Source organism: Schistocerca cancellata, unplaced genomic scaffold (assembly GCF_023864275.1).
Source record: "Schistocerca cancellata isolate TAMUIC-IGC-003103 unplaced genomic scaffold, iqSchCanc2.1 HiC_scaffold_1100, whole genome shotgun sequence".
Lineage (NCBI taxonomy): Eukaryota > Metazoa > Arthropoda > Insecta > Orthoptera > Acrididae > Schistocerca > Schistocerca cancellata.
In genome coordinates, this window is record NW_026047099.1 from 4,901,966 (window position 1) to 4,921,616 (window position 19,651).

A 19,651-nucleotide genomic window follows, 5' to 3' on the forward strand; every position below is an offset into this window, starting at 1 on the left:
ACACGCACTGCTGCTCGTTGCACCCCCTGTCATTCGCTGGGCGCGTGCAGCCTTCGACACTAGCGGAGGACGCATCTTGTCCCTGGTGTTCAGCGGAGGGCCTGAGCGGGGTGTGGCAGTGTCGTGCTGGAGGGCCCACTGGTAGCGATGTGGGCTTCCTCGCCTCGCCTCGCCTCGCCTCGCCTCGCCTCACACCAGGTGTCTGCGTAGTTTGCAGTGCATTCGCACCATTCCTATCCCTGTCCCTGTCCCCGTCCCGACTTGTCCCGACTTTGCTCGACTGCCGCTCGCTGCCGCTCGGGTCGTGGTCCATATGACAGCGCAAGCACGACAAACGTCTGCGGGACGAGACGAGACGAGACGAGACGAGACGACTAAGGAATAAATTCGTGGTTACAAATCAAATTTGGAACTCTACACTCCTACACAACAATAGGCGGTGACGTATTTCAGAAATCACCTGCCGATTCGTACTGTTTTGTCGTTTTCAAAGTTTTCTTGGCAAACTTGGTTAGCACATTCTCCCTCAAACTGAGTTAATTACTGCATTTTCGTACCATTACAGTAGTTTAAAAGGCTTAAGGAAGCATCTTTGTCACAACAGAAAGGTAGTTTGAAAATTGGGCTGGCGACATAACGAAAAAACAAAAGGAAGGGAGCCAACAGCACCCGGGTTTCCCAGGCGGTCACCCATCCAAGTACTAGCCGGGCCCGATTATGCTTAACTTCGGTGATCGGACGAGAACCGGTGTATTCATCACGGTATGGCCGTTGGCGCTCATCTAATGTAGGAGCACGGCAGAATTCGCGTTCGGCTTTTCTCCCAACACTCAAAATGTTAGTTTTCGGCCGCATTTGACGAAAGCGCTTCCTTCCGCAACCGCCAGTTCCTCGAAGAAGGCGCGGGGAGGCGCGCCCGGGGTCCCAGCAGAGCGACGGTCGAATTGGCGGGCGCACCGCCGCGTGTGTGAGACGCACTGCTGCTCGTTGCACCCCCTGTCATTCGCTGGGCGCGTGCAGCCTTCGACACTAGCGGAGGACGCATCTTGTCCCTGGTGTTCAGCGGAGGGCCTGTGCGGGGTGCGGCAGTGACGTTCTGGATGGCCCACTCGTAGCGATGTGGGCTTCCTCGCCTCGCCTCGCCTCGTCTCACACCAGGTGTCTGCGTAGTTTGCAGTGCATTCGCACCATTCCTATCCCTGTCCCTGTCCCCGTCCCGACTTGTCCCGACTTTGCTCGACTGCCGCTCGCTGCCGCTCGGGTCGTGGTCCATATGACAGCGCAAGCACGACAAACGTCTGCGGGACGAGACGAGACGAGACGAGACGAGACGACTAAGGAATAAATTCGTGGTTACAAATCAAATTTGGAACTCCACACTCCTACACAACAATAGGCGGTGACGTATTTCAGAAATCACCTGCCGATTCGTACTGTTTTGTCGTTTTCAAAGTCTTCTTGGCAAACTTGGTTAGCACATTCTCCCTCAAACTGAGTTAATTACTGCATTTTCGTACCATTACAGTAGTTTAAAAGGCTTAAGGAAGCATCTTTGTCACAAGAGAAAGGTAGTTTGAAAATTGGGCTGGCGATATAACAAAAAAAAAAAAAAAACAGGAAGGGAGCCAACAGCACCCGGGTTTCCCAGGCGGTCACCCATCCAAGTACTAGCCGGGCCCGATGATGCTTAACTTCGGTGATCGGACGAGAACCGGTGTATTCATCATGGTATGGCCGTTGGCGCTCATCTAATGTAGGAGCACGGCAGAATTCGCGTTCGGCTTTTCTTCCAACACACAAAATGTTAGTTTTCGGCCGCATTTGACGAAAGCGCTTCCTTCCGCAACCGCCAGTTCCACGAGGATGGCGCGGGGAGGCGCGCCCGGCGTCCCAGCAGAATGACGGCCGAATTGGCGGGCGCACCGCCGCGTGTGTGAGACGCACTGCTGCTCGTTGCACCCCCTGTCATTCGCTGGGCGCGTGCAGCCTTCGACACTAGCGGAGGACGCATCTTGTCCCTGGTGTTCAGCGGAGGGCCTGTGCGGTGTGTGGCAGTGTCGTGCTGGAGGGCCCACTGGTAGCGATGTGGGCTTCCTCGCCTCGCCTCGCCTCGCCTCGCCTCACACCAGGTGTCTGCGTAGTTTGCAGTGCATTCGCACCATTCCTATCCCTGTCCCTGTCCCCGTCCCGACTTGTCCCGACTTTGCTCGACTGCCGCTCGCTGCCGCTCGGGTCGTGGTCCATATGACAGCGCAAGCACGACAAACGTCTGCGGGACGAGACGAGACGAGACGAGACGAGACGACTAAGGAATAAATTCGTGGTTACAAAACAAATTTGGAACTCTACACTCCTACACAACAATAGGCGGTGACGTATTTCAGAAATCACCTGCCGATTCGTACTGTTTTGTCGTTTTCAAAGTCTTCTTGGCAAACTTGGTTAGCACATTCTCCCTCAAACTGAGTTAATTACTGCATTTTCGTACCATTACAGTAGTTTAAATGGCTTAAGGAAGCATCTTTGTCACAACAGAAAGGTAGTTTGAAAATTGGGCTGGCGATATAACAAAAAAAAAAAAAATAAACAGGAAGGGAGCCAACAGCACCCGGGTTTCACAGGCGGTCACCCATCCAAGTACTAGCCGGGCCCGATGATGCTTAACTTCGGTGATCGGACGAGAACCGGTGTATTCATCATGGTATGGCCGTTGGCGCTCATCTAATGTAGGAGCACGGCAGAATTCGCGTTCGGCTTTTCTCCCAACACACAAAATGTTAGTTTTCGGCCGCATTTGACGAAAGCGCTTCCTTCCACAACCGCCAGTTCCTCGAGGACGGCGCGGGGAGGCGCGCCCGGCGTCATAGCAGAGTGACGGCCGAATTGGCGGGCGCACCGCCGCGTGTGTGAGACGCACTGCTGCTCGTTGCACCCCCTGTCATTCGCTGGGCGCGTGCAGCCTTCGACACTAGCGGAGGACGCATCTTGTCCCTGGTGTTCAGCGGAGGGCCTGCGCGGGGTGCGGCAGTGTCGTTCTGGAGGGCCTACTGGTAGCGATGTGGGCTTCCTCGCCTCGCCTCGCCTCACACCAGTTGTCTGCGTAGTTTGCAGTGCATTCGCACCATTCCTATCCCTGTCCCTGTCCCCGTCCCGACTTGTCCCGACTTTGCTCGACTGCCGCTCGCTGCCGCACGGGTCGTGGTCCATATGACAGCGCAAGCACGACAAACATCTGCGGCACGAGACGAGACGAGACGAGACGAGACGACTAAGGAATAAATTCGTGGTTACAAATCAAATTTGGAACTCTACACTCCTACACAACAATAGGCGGTGCCGTATTTCAGAAATCACCTGCCGATTCGTACTGTTTTGTCGTTTTCAAAGTCTTCTTGGCAAACTTGGTTAGCACATTCTCCCTCAAACTGAGTTAATTACTGCATTTTCGTACCATTACAGTAGTTTAAAAGGCTTAAGGAAGCATTTTTGTCACAACAGAAAGGTAGTTTGAAAATTGGGCTGGCGACATAACAAAAAAAAAACAGGAAGGGAGCCAACAGCACTCGAGTTTCCCAGGCGGTCACCCATCCAAGTACTAGCCGGGACCGATGTTGCTTAACTTCGGTGATCGGACGAGAACCGGTGTATTCATCATGGTATGGCCGTTGGCGCTCATCTAATGTAGGAGCACGGCAGAATTCGCGTTCGGCTTTTCTCCCAACACACAAAATGTTAGTTTTCGGCCGCATTTGACGAAAGCGCTTCCTTCCGCAACCGCCAGTTCCTCGAGGACGGCGCGGGGAGGCGCGCCCGGCGTCCCAGCAGAGTGACGGCCGAATTGGCGGGCGCACCGCCGCGTGTGTGAGACGCACTGCTGCTCGTTGCACCCCCTGTCATTCGCTGGGCGCGTGCAGCCTTCGACACTAGCGGAGGACGCATCTTGTCCCTGGTGTTCAGCGGAGGGCCTGTGCGGGGTGAGGCAGTGTCGTGCTGGAGGGCCCACTGGTAGCGATGTGGGCTTCCTCGCCTCGCCTCGCCTCGCCTCGCCTCACACCAGGTGTCTGCGTAGTTTGCAGTGCATTCGCACCATTCCTATCCCTGTCCCTGTCCCCGTCCCGACTTGTCCCGACATTGCTCGACTGCCGCTCGCTGCCGCTCGGGTCGTGGTCCATATGACAGCGCAAGCACGACAAACGTCTGCGGGACGAGACGAGACGACTAAGGAATACATTCGTGGTTACAAATCAAATTTGGAACTCTACACTCCTACACAACAATAGGCGGTGACGTATTTCAGAAATCACCTGCCGATTCGTACTGTTTTGTCGATTTCAAAGTCTTCTTGGCAAACTTGGTTAGCACATTCTCCCTCAAACTGAGTTAATAACTGCTTTTTCGTACCATTACAGTAGTTTAAAAGGCTTAAGGAAACATCTTATTCACAACAGAAAGGTAGTTTGAATATTGGGCTGGCGACATAACAAAAAAACAAAAGGAAGGGAGCCAACAGCACCCGGGTTTCCCAGGCGGTCACCCATCCAAGTACTAGCCGGGCCCGATAATGCTTAACTTCGGTGATCGGAGGAGAACCGGTGTATTCATCATGGTATGGCCGTTGGCGCTCATCTAATGTAGGAGCACGGCAGAATTCGCGTTCGGCTTTTCTCCCAACACACAAAATGCTAGTTTTCGGCTGCATTTGACGAAAGCGCTTCCTTCCGCAACCGCCAGTTCCTCGAGGACGGCGCGGGGAGGCGCGCCCGGCGTCCCAGCAGAGTGACGGCCGAAATGGAGGGCGCACCGCCGCGTGTGTGACACGCACTGCTGCTCGTTGCACCCCCTGTCATTCGCTGGGCGCGTGCAGCCTTCGACACTAGCGGAGGACGCATCTTGTCCCTGGTGTTCAGCGGAGGGCCTGAGCGGGGTGTGGCAGTGTCGTGCTGGAGGGCCCACTGGTAGCGATGTGGGCTTCCTCGCCTCGCCTCGCCTCGCCTCGCCTCGCCTCACACCAGGTGTCTGCGTAGTTTGCAGTGCATTCGCACCATTCCTATCCCTGTCCCTGTCCCCGTCCCGACTTGTCCCGACTTTGCTCGACTGCCGCTCGCTGCCGCTCGGGTCGTGGTCCATATGACAGCGCAAGCACGACAAACGTCTGCGGGACGAGACGAGACGAGACGAGACGAGACGACTAAGGAATAAATTCGTGGTTACAAATCAAATTTGGAACTCTACACTCCTACACAACAATAGGCGGTGACGTATTTCAGAAATCACCTGCCGATTCGTACTGTTTTGTCGTTTTCAAAGTTTTCTTGGCAAACTTGGTTAGCACATTCTCCCTCAAACTGAGTTAATTACTGCATTTTCGTACCATTACAGTAGTTTAAAAGGCTTAAGGAAGCATCTTTGTCACAACAGAAAGGTAGTTTGAAAATTGGGCTGGCGACATAACGAAAAAACAAAAGGAAGGGAGCCAACAGCACCCGGGTTTCCCAGGCGGTCACCCATCCAAGTACTAGCCGGGCCCGATTATGCTTAACTTCGGTGATCGGACGAGAACCGGTGTATTCATCACGGTATGGCCGTTGGCGCTCATCTAATGTAGGAGCACGGCAGAATTCGCGTTCGGCTTTTCTCCCAACACTCAAAATGTTAGTTTTCGGCCGCATTTGACGAAAGCGCTTCCTTCCGCAACCGCCAGTTCCTCGAAGAAGGCGCGGGGAGGCGCGCCCGGGGTCCCAGCAGAGCGACGGTCGAATTGGCGGGCGCACCGCCGCGTGTGTGAGACGCACTGCTGCTCGTTGCACCCCCTGTCATTCGCTGGGCGCGTGCAGCCTTCGACACTAGCGGAGGACGCATCTTGTCCCTGGTGTTCAGCGGAGGGCCTGTGCGGGGTGCGGCAGTGACGTTCTGGATGGCCCACTCGTAGCGATGTGGGCTTCCTCGCCTCGCCTCGCCTCGTCTCACACCAGGTGTCTGCGTAGTTTGCAGTGCATTCGCACCATTCCTATCCCTGTCCCTGTCCCCGTCCCGACTTGTCCCGACTTTGCTCGACTGCCGCTCGCTGCCGCTCGGGTCGTGGTCCATATGACAGCGCAAGCACGACAAACGTCTGCGGGACGAGACGAGACGAGACGAGACGAGACGACTAAGGAATAAATTCGTGGTTACAAATCAAATTTGGAACTCCACACTCCTACACAACAATAGGCGGTGACGTATTTCAGAAATCACCTGCCGATTCGTACTGTTTTGTCGTTTTCAAAGTCTTCTTGGCAAACTTGGTTAGCACATTCTCCCTCAAACTGAGTTAATTACTGCATTTTCGTACCATTACAGTAGTTTAAAAGGCTTAAGGAAGCATCTTTGTCACAAGAGAAAGGTAGTTTGAAAATTGGGCTGGCGATATAACAAAAAAAAAAAAAAAACAGGAAGGGAGCCAACAGCACCCGGGTTTCCCAGGCGGTCACCCATCCAAGTACTAGCCGGGCCCGATGATGCTTAACTTCGGTGATCGGACGAGAACCGGTGTATTCATCATGGTATGGCCGTTGGCGCTCATCTAATGTAGGAGCACGGCAGAATTCGCGTTCGGCTTTTCTTCCAACACACAAAATGTTAGTTTTCGGCCGCATTTGACGAAAGCGCTTCCTTCCGCAACCGCCAGTTCCACGAGGATGGCGCGGGGAGGCGCGCCCGGCGTCCCAGCAGAATGACGGCCGAATTGGCGGGCGCACCGCCGCGTGTGTGAGACGCACTGCTGCTCGTTGCACCCCCTGTCATTCGCTGGGCGCGTGCAGCCTTCGACACTAGCGGAGGACGCATCTTGTCCCTGGTGTTCAGCGGAGGGCCTGTGCGGTGTGTGGCAGTGTCGTGCTGGAGGGCCCACTGGTAGCGATGTGGGCTTCCTCGCCTCGCCTCGCCTCGCCTCGCCTCACACCAGGTGTCTGCGTAGTTTGCAGTGCATTCGCACCATTCCTATCCCTGTCCCTGTCCCCGTCCCGACTTGTCCCGACTTTGCTCGACTGCCGCTCGCTGCCGCTCGGGTCGTGGTCCATATGACAGCGCAAGCACGACAAACGTCTGCGGGACGAGACGAGACGAGACGAGACGAGACGACTAAGGAATAAATTCGTGGTTACAAAACAAATTTGGAACTCTACACTCCTACACAACAATAGGCGGTGACGTATTTCAGAAATCACCTGCCGATTCGTACTGTTTTGTCGTTTTCAAAGTCTTCTTGGCAAACTTGGTTAGCACATTCTCCCTCAAACTGAGTTAATTACTGCATTTTCGTACCATTACAGTAGTTTAAATGGCTTAAGGAAGCATCTTTGTCACAACAGAAAGGTAGTTTGAAAATTGGGCTGGCGATATAACAAAAAAAAAAAAAATAAACAGGAAGGGAGCCAACAGCACCCGGGTTTCACAGGCGGTCACCCATCCAAGTACTAGCCGGGCCCGATGATGCTTAACTTCGGTGATCGGACGAGAACCGGTGTATTCATCATGGTATGGCCGTTGGCGCTCATCTAATGTAGGAGCACGGCAGAATTCGCGTTCGGCTTTTCTCCCAACACACAAAATGTTAGTTTTCGGCCGCATTTGACGAAAGCGCTTCCTTCCACAACCGCCAGTTCCTCGAGGACGGCGCGGGGAGGCGCGCCCGGCGTCATAGCAGAGTGACGGCCGAATTGGCGGGCGCACCGCCGCGTGTGTGAGACGCACTGCTGCTCGTTGCACCCCCTGTCATTCGCTGGGCGCGTGCAGCCTTCGACACTAGCGGAGGACGCATCTTGTCCCTGGTGTTCAGCGGAGGGCCTGCGCGGGGTGCGGCAGTGTCGTTCTGGAGGGCCTACTGGTAGCGATGTGGGCTTCCTCGCCTCGCCTCGCCTCACACCAGTTGTCTGCGTAGTTTGCAGTGCATTCGCACCATTCCTATCCCTGTCCCTGTCCCCGTCCCGACTTGTCCCGACTTTGCTCGACTGCCGCTCGCTGCCGCACGGGTCGTGGTCCATATGACAGCGCAAGCACGACAAACATCTGCGGCACGAGACGAGACGAGACGAGACGAGACGACTAAGGAATAAATTCGTGGTTACAAATCAAATTTGGAACTCTACACTCCTACACAACAATAGGCGGTGCCGTATTTCAGAAATCACCTGCCGATTCGTACTGTTTTGTCGTTTTCAAAGTCTTCTTGGCAAACTTGGTTAGCACATTCTCCCTCAAACTGAGTTAATTACTGCATTTTCGTACCATTACAGTAGTTTAAAAGGCTTAAGGAAGCATTTTTGTCACAACAGAAAGGTAGTTTGAAAATTGGGCTGGCGACATAACAAAAAAAAAACAGGAAGGGAGCCAACAGCACTCGAGTTTCCCAGGCGGTCACCCATCCAAGTACTAGCCGGGACCGATGTTGCTTAACTTCGGTGATCGGACGAGAACCGGTGTATTCATCATGGTATGGCCGTTGGCGCTCATCTAATGTAGGAGCACGGCAGAATTCGCGTTCGGCTTTTCTCCCAACACACAAAATGTTAGTTTTCGGCCGCATTTGACGAAAGCGCTTCCTTCCGCAACCGCCAGTTCCTCGAGGACGGCGCGGGGAGGCGCGCCCGGCGTCCCAGCAGAGTGACGGCCGAATTGGCGGGCGCACCGCCGCGTGTGTGAGACGCACTGCTGCTCGTTGCACCCCCTGTCATTCGCTGGGCGCGTGCAGCCTTCGACACTAGCGGAGGACGCATCTTGTCCCTGGTGTTCAGCGGAGGGCCTGTGCGGGGTGAGGCAGTGTCGTGCTGGAGGGCCCACTGGTAGCGATGTGGGCTTCCTCGCCTCGCCTCGCCTCGCCTCGCCTCACACCAGGTGTCTGCGTAGTTTGCAGTGCATTCGCACCATTCCTATCCCTGTCCCTGTCCCCGTCCCGACTTGTCCCGACATTGCTCGACTGCCGCTCGCTGCCGCTCGGGTCGTGGTCCATATGACAGCGCAAGCACGACAAACGTCTGCGGGACGAGACGAGACGAGACGACTAAGGAATAAATTCGTGGTTGCAAATCAAATTTGGAACTCTACACTCCTACACAACAATAGGCGGTGACGTATTTCAGAAATCACCTGCCGATTCGTACTGTTTTGTCGTTTTCAAAGTCTTCTTGGCAAACTTGGTTAGCACATTCTCCCTCAAACTGAGTTAATTACTGCATTTTCGTACCATTACAGTAGTTTAAAAGGCTTAAGGAAGCATCTTTGCCCGCATCTCGTGGTCGTGCGGTAGCGTTCTTGCTTCCCACGCCCGGGTTCCCGGGTTCGATTCCCGGCGGGGTCAGGGATTTTCTCTGCCTCGTGATGGCTGGGTGTTGTGTGCTGTCCTTAGGTTAGTTAGGTTTAAGTAGTTCTAAGTTCTAGGGGACTTATGACCACAGCAGTTGAGTCCCATAGTGCTCAGAGCCATTTGAACCATTTTTGAAGCATCTTTGTCACAACAGAAAGGTAGTTTGAAAATTGGGCTGGCGACATAACAAAAAAACAAAAGGAAGGGAGCCAACAGCACCCGGGTTTCCCAGGCGGTCACCCATCCAAGTACTAGCCGGGCCCGATGATGCTTAACTTCGGTGATCGGACGAGAACCGGTGTATTCATCATGGTATGGCCGTTGGCGCTCATCTAATGTAGGAGCACGGCAGAATTCGCGTTCGGCTTTTCTCCCAACACACAAAATGTTAGTTTTCGGCCGCATTTGACGAAAGCGCTTCCTTCCGCAACCGCCAGTTCCTCGAGGACGGCGCGGGGAGGCGCGCCCGGCGTCGCAGCAGAGTGACGGCCGAATTGGCGGGCGCACCGCCGCGTGTGTGAGACGCACTGCTGCTCGTTGCACCCCCTGTCATTCGCTGGGCGCGTGCACCCTTCGACACTAGCGGAGGACGCATCTTGTCCCTGGTGTTCAGCGGAGGGCCTGTGCGGGGTGCGGCAGTGTCGTGCTGGAGGGCCCACTGGTAGCGATGTGGGCTTCCTCGCCTCGCCTCGCCTCATACCAGTTGTCTGCGTAGTTTGCAGTGCATTCGCACCATTCCTATCCCTGTCCCTGTCCCCGTCCCGACTTGTCCCGACTTTGCTCGACTGCCGGTCGCTGCCGCTCGGGTCGTGGTCCATATGACAGCGCAAGCACGACAAACGTCTGCGGGACGAGACGAGACGAGACGAGACGAGACGACTAAGGAATAAATTCGTGGTTACAAATCAAATTTGGAACTCCACACTCCTACACAACAATAGGCGGTAACGTATTTCAGAAATCACCTGCCGATTCGTACTGTTTTGTCGTTTTCAAAGTCTTCTTGGCAAACTTGGTTAGCACATTCTCCCTCAAACTGAGTTAATTACTGCATTTTCGTACCATTACAGTAGTTTAAAAGGCTTAAGGAAGCATCTTTGTCACAACAGAAAGGTAGTTTGAAAATTGGGCTGGCGACATAGCAAAAAAAAAAAACAGGAAGGGAGCCAACAGCACCCGGGTTTCCCAGGCGGTCACCCATCCAAGTACTAGGTGGGCCCGATGATGCTTAACTTCGGTGATCGGACGAGAACTTTTTTTTTTTTTTTTTTTTTTTTTTTTTTTTTTTTTTTTTTTTTGTCGTTTTCAAAGTCTTCTTGGCAAACTTGGTTAGCACATTCTCCTTCAAACTGAGTTAATTACTGCATTTTCGTACCATTACAGTAGTTTAAAAGGCTTAAGGAAGCATCTCCGTCACAACAGAAAGGTAGTTTGAAAATTGGGCTGGCGACATAACAAAAAAAACAAAAGGAAGGGAGCCAACAGCACCCGGGTTTCCCAGGCGGTCACCCATCCAAGTACTAGCCGGGCCCGATGATGCTTAACTTTGGTGATCGGACGAGAACTTTTTTTTTTTTTTTTTTTTTTTTTGACGAGAACTTTTTTTTTTTTTTTTTTTTACGAGAACTTTTTTTTTGTTTTTTTTTTTTTTTTTTTTTTTGAGAGTATTATTTTTTTTTTTTCAACTAAATATACTTCATTGTAAGAGCAGGCCAGGGTGGCGGTGGAGGCAAAGTGGGCGGGGGTCGCAATCCGAGGCCCGGCCACAGTGTCTCCCTCGCCCTCCCAACCCAAGAAACAGGGAATAACGGAAAAGGTGGTGTATTGTACTCTCTTTATTTTTTTTTTTTTTTTTGGTGTGAGATCAGCATTTTTCTTATTGGTTTCTTTTTTTTTTTTCTTTATTTTTTTTTTTTTTTTTTTTTTATTATTTTTTTTTTGTTGAGATCCTTTAGGAGAACAAAGGTCCATTGTGGCCAGCGGAAACATGTCCAAAACGATGTGAGAAAGGAATACCATCCGCTGAAGGTGTGGATATAACGTGAGGAAGGAAGAACGCAAACGCGAAACACAAATAAAAAACCATTCTAGAAGGACAATGACCACAAGTCAGCAGCGGAGGCCTCCCGCCGCAAGAGAAAAGCAAAAGTATAGAGACTCTCAAAGAAAATTTAAAAATAAAAAACACACACGAACGAGCACACTATACGTGCCAAATATGTCCGGCGCACGGTAAAGGTGAATTCTACACAATTCCGGCAGCAGCAAACATATTTCGTCTTCTCGATAAGCTTGATTTCCGTGCCCAAGAGGCAACCGTTTCAACACAAAATATCTTTAAGCACCGTCTCACAGTTCAGGGACAAGTCAATTGACAGTCCTGCAATAGTCACAAAAATTTAGGAAAAGTCAGCAATTAGGGAACAAATCGTCAAATCCAGGAGAGAAAAAAAAAAAAAAACCAATATGGCAATCCTAAGGACAACCTCCCAAAATGGCGGAAGATTAGTCGAGCCGGTGAGACAAATTAACTGTCATACATCAAGAATAGAACAATGATATCATTCCGCACATTCCACCAAAAGGAACAGTGGAATGGAAAGTACATAATCATGGCAGGAGAGAAATATGTAATTTGGTAAAGGCGGTCCGTAGAGGTACATCTAAAAATCGGGCATAATTGGAAACATACTGCGGGTTACGTTTCTCCCGCCCATAGTAGTCCCAAAGATACGTCAAAAACTGCAAGCGATCCATGAGTCGAAGAGAAAAAATCGCATGTGCAGCATGCGCAGCGATCCACACGGTAGCGTTTCTCTTGGTGGCAGGATACGGCCGCCAGTCGGGAACCAGGATATACAAAGGCTGTATGGCACGCGGGGTAGTCCGATTGATCAATGCCAACATCTCACGGGTGGCATCCCATACCTCTTGAAACTGGGGGCACACAAAACGGTGTTCGATCGTGTCCTCAGCCGCGCACCGCCCGCAGAGGCCACTCGGGAGGAGATTGATTGCGTGGAGTTTCGCATTCGTGGCAACGGTGCGATTCACAACTTTATACCAGGTGGCCCGAACATCGGATGTCAACAATTTACTGGAAATGTTGGACCACACCGTCCGCCAATCGCATTGCGGCAGCCTCAACTCCCATTTGTTAGTCGGCAGAGTTCCGCGGAGGGCCTCTGCGATCGCGCTGACGCTACCCCTGCGCCGGTCGTCGCCTATCAGATAGCTAGTGTGGAGGAAATACTGGCGAACGAAATTCAATCTGTACGGGATAGCCTGGACAGAGACAGGCGCGCGGAGAGAAGCAGGGCGGTAAAGGTCGAAGAGTACCGACGTGGGGCTAAGCCCCGCATTGGCTATTACACGGTTGGTTCGGTGGAGCAAAAGGGCAGCACACTTTGAAGGAAAATCAACCATACCGACGCCGCCCCTGTCCGGCGGGAGCGTGCAAATATTGTAGGCGACTTTAAAGATTTCGCCTCGCCAGACCAACCAAGAAACAGCATGCTTGATTGCCCGTTCAATCTCCTTCGGCACCGGCAAAACTTGAGCCAAGTACCAGGCCTTGGCCAACACCTGGGTATTTACAACCGAAGCTCTATCCAGCAAAGACAAATTTCGTTTGGCGGCAGCCTGAGTCGCCGCTCGTACAGAATATAACACCGCGCGCCAATTTATCACCGCCATTTGTTGTACATTGGCAGTCATCTGGATCCCGAGAATCTTATGTCGCAACCTTACGGTATACCAATCACGACGGACAGCCCTCATGGTCGCAGTAAGCGGCAGTAAGATGGACTTACGGGGGTTCACAACCGCACCCGATGCCGTTTCAAATTGGTGAAGAATGAGGCGGAGCGTATCAATATCATCGGGACGTTGGATAAAAACACCCAAGTCGTCCGCATACGCCCGACAGACAAGCGAACCCGTACCAAACGGGACACCGTGGCAAACATTTGTTATCTTACGGATCAGAGGATCCAACGCTAAAACGAATAATCCCATGGAAAGTGGGCACCCTTGGCGGACGGATCTGTTCATCCTGAGGACATCACCGGCCTGGCCATGAAAAAGGATTCTGGATGTAGCCGATTTCAGAAGGTTAGATATCACATGCGTGAATGTTAAACCAAATCCAAACTTAGACATGACCCGCCGCAAGTACTCGTGACTAATTCTATCAAACGCGTTATGAAAATCAATGGAAAGTATCGCAGCCCGGCCGCCACGGCGTGACGAGGCAGAAGAGATACACTCACGATACGCGAGTACAGCGTCATAAATATTCCGTCCAGGTACGGCACACGATTGAGAAGGACTAATGACGGTCTTCAACGCCGGCCGCAAACGGTGGGAAAAGCAGCGTGCTATGATTTTATAATCGGCGTTTAAGAGTGTGATCGGCCGTAAAGTCACCGCACTTGGGATGCCAGTGGTTTTCGGGATGAGGACGACGAGACCCTCTAAAAATTCTTCCGGCACATCGAGACCATTATGTATTTCATTCACCATGGCAACAAAAGTATCAGTTAAAAGACCGGAAAATTTCACATAAAATTCCACAGGAATGCCGTCATGGCCAGGGGCCTTTCCCTTCGGGCTAGCCTTAACGGCGGCAGAAACATCAGCAGCTGTAAAACGCTCATTTAAAAGAAGTCTATCCTGACGCGTTAAAATAGAAGGCAGGTCGTGTAAAAACATCTGCAAGGAGGCTTCATTCAAAGGTTGAGATTGAAAGAGATTAGAGTAGTGATCGTAAATTCTGAATCACCCGGCAATCTGAAGTCCTAAGACCGTCACGCGTTATCCAGTCGGTGAATAAAAGTTTTTCACGCCGCAGACGGGCCCGTCGTAAATGATACAATGAAAGCGGTTCCTCCAAAGTGGGATCGAAAGGCCTGCTACGGACAACAGAGCCCTGTGCCTTCCGATGCAGATGGTTTAAAATCTTCGTCTTAATTTTCCGTAACGTGGGAAGGAGTTCAGGGCGGTCGGTAACCCGAGTAATTAAATCCTGTAAACAATCGCGATAGAAAGCGACCGTCATCACTTCCCAATGGGCCTTGTCACGACAGTAATTAATGAGCAGAGTACGAATAGCCGGTTTAGCGTGACGGAGCCACCAATCGACAGTAGAACCCGCCTGTGGGCGGCTCTGAAGAAGTTGGTGCCACAACAAATGCACCTGTTCGACAAGACTGACGTCATCCAAAACACTAACATTGAATTTCCAGTAGGATCGCGTACGTTCTGGGCGAACAGACGGAACATTAAAAGCACACAAATAACCACAATGATCCGAAAAAGCGACGGGAGCAACTTCTGCCTGCAAGATTTGAGCAGCGAGGTCCGGCGATATATAAAATCTGTCCAATCTACTATGCCCAGTAGGATAAAAAATAAGTAAAACCTGTAGCAGTCGGACTAAAACAAAGCCACGTGTCCTCAAGTTGAAAAGTGTCAACTAAAGTTTGCAGTGCAAGACACTTATTCGCCGTCGGCTCCTGGTCGGCATCACGCAAGACACAATTAAAATCACCACCTAAGATGATCCGTCGGTGGTTTCGATGGAAGAGCTGACATAAATCATGATGGAAAAAAGTATCCCTCAGACGTTTATTGTCAGTTCCAGAGGGGGCATACACGTTAACAAAAAATATGTCGCAGATAACACATGCCAACCCTCGTCCATTCGGTAAAATTTCTACGTGTTTATACTCTAAACCGGGCGTGATTAAAATAGCCGTACCAAAGGTCGCTTCCGGATCAATATTAAGAATTACATTATAGGCAGTAAGATGCGGGACAACGTCAGCTGTTATTTCTTGAAGGAAAACCACATCGCAACGAGCAGATTGCAAAAAGTGTAAGAGGGCGTGAACTTTACGGTCACTTCGGATGTGATTGATATTAAGGGTGAGGACGCGTAACTGGTGGAATGCACGCGTCAGGGTGGACTCTGTAACTTAAGCGGAACTAGAAAAAGTGATCCTCCTCCACATCATCAGACCACTGCATGGTGTCCGAAGGAGCAGGTGCGGCGTCCGGAACGGGCCGGGAAGCGGGGGCGGTGGGCACCGACACAGGTGGACCGTGTACGAAAGGTGCGTCGCGACGCTCTTGGACCAAAGTATCCGTCAGTCCCTCAACCGCCTGGTCGAAGGTGACGTCGACGCCCTCAGTGGGCGCCGTTTTCGAACGCTTCTTTGACCTTTTACGCTTCGGTTTTGGATCGGCAGGGGCGGACTGAGTGGAAGCTTGGGACACCTCACTTTCGGCACCGCTAGCATCCGCCTCGCCGGCGGTGGACGGGCCCGGCTGTGACGGCAATTTCCGCTTGTCTGTCGGCGGGGCGGGGACTGAAATCGGCCGTGGTGACGCGACCAACATTTCAGAAGTCTCCGGAACGGGCACGTCCGAAACACTGACGGCTGGCAAATCAGCAATACGGACCTCGCGAGGGGTGTGATCGGCAGGTAAACTTTGTTCTGACACAACCGGGGGAACGACAACTGTGGGCGGAGTCACATTGTCAGACACAGGAGCCTCAGCTGCAGGAGCGGCAGAAACCGGTCGGTCGGGCGGGGTGATCGAGGGGGGTCCAACCAACGCGCCCGCATACGTGGAGGTATCAGCAGCTTCGCGCGGCAGCTGAGCCGGCCTGCGTAAAGTGCAGGTTTGTCGCAAATGATCTGTTTTGCCACACACGGAGCACGTCTGCGGCTGCCCACTATAGCTGAGGAAAGCGCGCGTGCCAGCAATGAGCAAATACGACGGTATATGTTTCTTCAAATCTACACGGACCGTCCGAACACCACTCAGAACCCGGTACCTAAATCCTGCAGGCCACACATCATTCTCCACACTAAGCACGGTGCCAAATTCTCCGAGTTTACGAGCAATGGCCTCATTTGGGCATTCGAACGGAACATTATAAACTTTCACATTTCGAATGCCGAAGCCTGCCGGCAGAATCAAAACATCAGACAAAGCACCGTCCACGTGCTTAAACTTCTTAACTCCACCACTTTCGGTAACAAGCTTGTCTACAAAATCCGCGGTCGGAAGTTTCAAAAATACAGAGTTTTGAATAAAGTCAAGCTGGATACCGATCAAATCAGATTCGGGAATACGCAATTCGGAAAATACCCATTCGTGTACATCAAAAGGCGACGGTCTAGCCGCGTTCCTATCAAAAACACACTGTACGGAGTTAGCACGATTCATAATAAAGCGTCAATAAACTTACAGGAACTAGTAGAGAAGAGAGAACGCTGCCAGGCGCAGCACCAAACACGCGACGAAGACACCGCCTGCAGCACACGAAGGTGTCAGCAGGCACGAGCCTAACACACGTCCGGCTGGGCGCGTGCAGCCTTCGACACTAGCGGAGGACGCATCTTGTCCCTGGTGTTCAGCGGAGGGCCTGTGCGGGGTGCGGCAGTGTCGTGCTGGAGGGCCCACTGGTAGCGATGTGGGCTTCCTCGCCTCGCCTCGCCTCGCCTCGCCTCGCCTCACACCAGGTGTCTGCGTAGTTTGCAGTGCATTCGCACCATTCCTATCCCTGTCCCTGTCCCCGTCCCGACTTGTCCTGGCTTTGCTCGACTGCCGCTCGCTGCCGCTCGGTTCGCGGTCCATATGACAGCGCAAGCACGACAAACGTCTGCGGGAAGAGACGAGACGACTAAGGAATAAATTCGTGGTTACAAATCAAATTTGGAACTCTACACTCCTACACAACAATAGGCGGTGAAGTATTTCAGAAATCACCTGCCGATTCGTACTGTTTTGTCGTTTTCAAGTCTTCTTGGCAAACTTGGTTAGCACATTCTCCCTCAAACTGAGTTAATTACTGCATTTTCGTACCATTACAGTAGTTTAAAAGGCTTAAGGAAGCATCTTTGTCACAACAGAAAGGTAGTTTGAAAATTGGACTGGCGACATAACAAAAAAAAAAAAAAACAGGAAGGGAGCCAACAGCACCCGGGTTTCCCAGGCGGTCACCCATTCAAGTACTTGCCGGGCCCGATGAAGCTTAACTTCGGTGATCGGACGAGAACCGGTGTATTCATCATGGTATGGCCGTTGGCGCTCATCTAATGTAGGAGCACGGCAGAATTCGCGTTCGGCTTTTCTCCCAACACACAACATGTTAGTTTTCGGCCGCATTTGACGAAAGCGCTTCCTTCCGCAACCGCCAGTTCCTCGAGGACGGCGCGGGGAGGCGCGCCCGGCGTCCCAGCAGAGTGACGGCCGAATTGGCGGGCGCACCGCCGCGTGTGTGAGACGCCCTGCTGCTCGTTGCACCCCCTGTCATTCGCTGGGCGCGTGCAGCCTTCGACACTAGCGGAGGACGCATCTTGTCCCTGGTGTTCAGCGGAGGGCCTGTGCGGGGTGCGGCAGTGTCGTGCTGGAGGGCCCACTGGTAGCGATGTGGGCTTCCTCGCCTCGCCTCGCCTCGCCTCGCCTCGCCTCGCCACACACCAGGTGTCTGCGTAGTTTGCAGTGAATTCGCACCATTCCTATCCCTGTCCCTGTCCCCGTCCCGACTAGTCCCGACATTGCTCGACTGGCGCTCGCTGCCGCTCGGTTCGTGGTCCATATGACAGCGCAAGCACGACAAACGTCTGCGGGACGAGACGAGACGAGACGAGACGAGACGACTAAGGAATAAATTCGTGGTCACAAATCAAATTTGGAACTCTACACTCCTACACAACAATAGGCGGTGACGTATTTCAGAAATAACCTGCCGATTCGTACTGTTTTGTCGTTTTCAAGTCTTCTTGGCAAACTTGGTTAGCACATTCTCCCTCAAACTGAGTTAATTACTGCATTTTCGTACCATTACAGTAGTTTAAAAGGCTTAAGGAAGCATCTTTGTCACAACAGAAAGGTAGTTTGAAAATTGGACTGGCGACATAACAAAAAAAAAAAAAAAAAACAGGAAGGGAGCCAACAGCACCCGGGTTTCCCCGGCGGTCACCCATCCAAGTACTTGCCGGGCCCGATGAAGCTTAACTTCGGTGATCGGACGAGAACCGGTGTATTCATCATGGTATGGCCGTTGGCGCTCATCTAATGTAGGAGCACGGCAGAATTCGCGTTCGGCTTTTCTCCCAACACACAACATGTTAGTTTTCGGCCGCATTTGACGAAAGCGCTTCCTTCCGCAACCGCCAGTTCCTCGAGGACGGCGCGGGGAGGCGCGCCCGGCGTCCCAGCAGAGTGACGGCCGAATTGGCGGGCGCACCGCCGCGTGTGTGAGACGCTCTGCTGCTCGTTGCACCCCCTGTCATTCGCTGGGCGCGTGCAGCCTTCGACACTAGCGGAGGACGCATCTTGTCCCTGGTGTTCAACGGAGGGCCTGTGCGGGGTGCGGCAGTGTCGTGCTGGAGGGCCCACTGGTAGCCTCGCCTCGCCTCGCCTCGCCTCACACCAGGTGTCTGCGTAGTTTGCAGTGCATTCGCACCATTCCTATCCCTGTCCCTGTCCCCGTCCCGACTTGTCCCGACTTTGCTCGACTGCCGCTCGCCGCCGCTCGGGTCGTGGTCCATATGACAGCGCAAGCACGACAAACGTCTGCGGGACGAGACGAGACGAGACGACTAAGGAATAAATTCGTGGTTACAAATCAAATTTGGAACTCTACACTCCTAAACAACAATAGGCGGTGACGTATTTCAGAAATCACCTGCCGATTCGTACTGTTTTGTCGTTTTCAGAGTCTTCTTGGCAACCTTGGTTAGCACATTCTCCCTCAAACTGAGTTAATTACTGCATTTTCGTACCATTACAGTAGTTTACAAGGCTTAAGGAAGCATCTTTGTCACAACAGAAAGGTAGTTTGAAAATTGGGCTGGCGAGATAACAAAAAAAAAAAAAAAAAAACAGGAAGGGAGCCATCAGCACACGGGTTTCCCAGGCGGTCACCCATCCAAGTACCAGCCGGGCCCGATGATGGTTAACTTCGGTGATCGGACGAGAACCGGTGTATTCATCATGGTATGGCCGTTGGCGCTCATCTAATGTAGGAGCACGGCAGAATTCGCGTTCGGCGTTTCTCCCAACAAACAAAATGTTAGTTTTCGGCCGCATTTGACGAAAGCGCTTCCTTCCGCAACCGCCAGTTCCTCGAGGACGGCGCGGGGAGGCGCGCCCGGCGTCCCAGCAGAGTGACGGCCGAATTGGCGGGCGCACCGCCGCGTGTGTGAGACGCACTGCTGCTCGTTGCACCCCCTGTCATTCGCTGGGCGCGTGCAGCCTTCGACACTAGCGGAGGACGCATCTTGGCCCTGG

At 52.6% G+C, this 19,651-nt stretch overlaps 1 protein-coding gene and 13 non-coding genes across 14 annotated transcripts; all 14 read right to left on the reverse strand.

Annotated features, from left to right (window-relative positions):
* Window positions 1–657: 657 nt before the first annotated feature.
* On the reverse strand, window positions 658–776 carry LOC126154738 (5S ribosomal RNA). Its single transcript, XR_007532277.1, has one exon. It is a non-coding gene; the product is annotated as a 5S ribosomal RNA (ribosomal RNA).
* An 847-nt stretch (window positions 777–1,623) lies between these two features.
* LOC126155823 (5S ribosomal RNA) lies at window positions 1,624–1,742 on the reverse strand. Its single transcript, XR_007533259.1, has one exon. It is a non-coding gene; the product is annotated as a 5S ribosomal RNA (ribosomal RNA).
* An 854-nt stretch (window positions 1,743–2,596) lies between these two features.
* On the reverse strand, window positions 2,597–2,715 carry LOC126155810 (5S ribosomal RNA). Its single transcript, XR_007533247.1, has one exon. It is a non-coding gene; the product is annotated as a 5S ribosomal RNA (ribosomal RNA).
* Window positions 2,716–3,551: 836 nt separating this feature from the next.
* LOC126155356 (5S ribosomal RNA) lies at window positions 3,552–3,670 on the reverse strand. The gene has a single exon (XR_007532854.1). It is a non-coding gene; the product is annotated as a 5S ribosomal RNA (ribosomal RNA).
* An 831-nt stretch (window positions 3,671–4,501) lies between these two features.
* On the reverse strand, window positions 4,502–4,620 carry LOC126154767 (5S ribosomal RNA). Its single transcript, XR_007532304.1, has one exon. It is a non-coding gene; the product is annotated as a 5S ribosomal RNA (ribosomal RNA).
* Window positions 4,621–5,471: 851 nt separating this feature from the next.
* Window positions 5,472–5,590, reverse strand: LOC126154739 (5S ribosomal RNA). The gene has a single exon (XR_007532278.1). It is a non-coding gene; the product is annotated as a 5S ribosomal RNA (ribosomal RNA).
* Window positions 5,591–6,437: 847 nt separating this feature from the next.
* LOC126155836 (5S ribosomal RNA) lies at window positions 6,438–6,556 on the reverse strand. Its single transcript, XR_007533271.1, has one exon. It is a non-coding gene; the product is annotated as a 5S ribosomal RNA (ribosomal RNA).
* Window positions 6,557–7,410: 854 nt separating this feature from the next.
* Window positions 7,411–7,529, reverse strand: LOC126155812 (5S ribosomal RNA). The gene has a single exon (XR_007533249.1). It is a non-coding gene; the product is annotated as a 5S ribosomal RNA (ribosomal RNA).
* An 836-nt stretch (window positions 7,530–8,365) lies between these two features.
* Window positions 8,366–8,484, reverse strand: LOC126155357 (5S ribosomal RNA). The gene has a single exon (XR_007532855.1). It is a non-coding gene; the product is annotated as a 5S ribosomal RNA (ribosomal RNA).
* A 1,063-nt stretch (window positions 8,485–9,547) lies between these two features.
* Window positions 9,548–9,666, reverse strand: LOC126155847 (5S ribosomal RNA). The gene has a single exon (XR_007533282.1). It is a non-coding gene; the product is annotated as a 5S ribosomal RNA (ribosomal RNA).
* Window positions 9,667–15,328: 5,662 nt separating this feature from the next.
* Window positions 15,329–16,752, reverse strand: LOC126154632 (uncharacterized). Its single transcript, XM_049916163.1, has 3 exons — window positions 16,704–16,752; window positions 16,185–16,314; window positions 15,329–16,013 (listed from the first exon to the last, which is right to left on the reverse strand). Exons 1-3 carry the CDS (start codon window positions 16,750–16,752, stop codon window positions 15,329–15,331), a joined length of 864 nt encoding a protein of 287 aa, XP_049772120.1.
* A 571-nt stretch (window positions 16,753–17,323) lies between these two features.
* Window positions 17,324–17,442, reverse strand: LOC126154988 (5S ribosomal RNA). The gene has a single exon (XR_007532510.1). It is a non-coding gene; the product is annotated as a 5S ribosomal RNA (ribosomal RNA).
* An 863-nt stretch (window positions 17,443–18,305) lies between these two features.
* On the reverse strand, window positions 18,306–18,424 carry LOC126155073 (5S ribosomal RNA). Its single transcript, XR_007532590.1, has one exon. It is a non-coding gene; the product is annotated as a 5S ribosomal RNA (ribosomal RNA).
* An 828-nt stretch (window positions 18,425–19,252) lies between these two features.
* On the reverse strand, window positions 19,253–19,371 carry LOC126155378 (5S ribosomal RNA). The gene has a single exon (XR_007532875.1). It is a non-coding gene; the product is annotated as a 5S ribosomal RNA (ribosomal RNA).
* Window positions 19,372–19,651: the final 280 nt, after the last annotated feature.

Coding starts and splice junctions, on each gene's coding strand:
- LOC126154632 (XM_049916163.1), bottom strand. CDS start 16,752: ATGCGTCCTCCGCTAGTGTCGAAGGCTGCACGCGCCCAGCCGGACGTG. Junction 16,315..16,703: donor ACGCGCCCAGCCGGACGTGT/GTTAGGCTCGTG, acceptor TTCTGCCGGCAG/GCTTCGGCATTCGAAATGTG. Junction 16,014..16,184: donor GTGTGGCCTGCAGGATTTAG/GTACCGGGTTCT, acceptor CACTTTACGCAG/GCCGGCTCAGCTGCCGCGCG.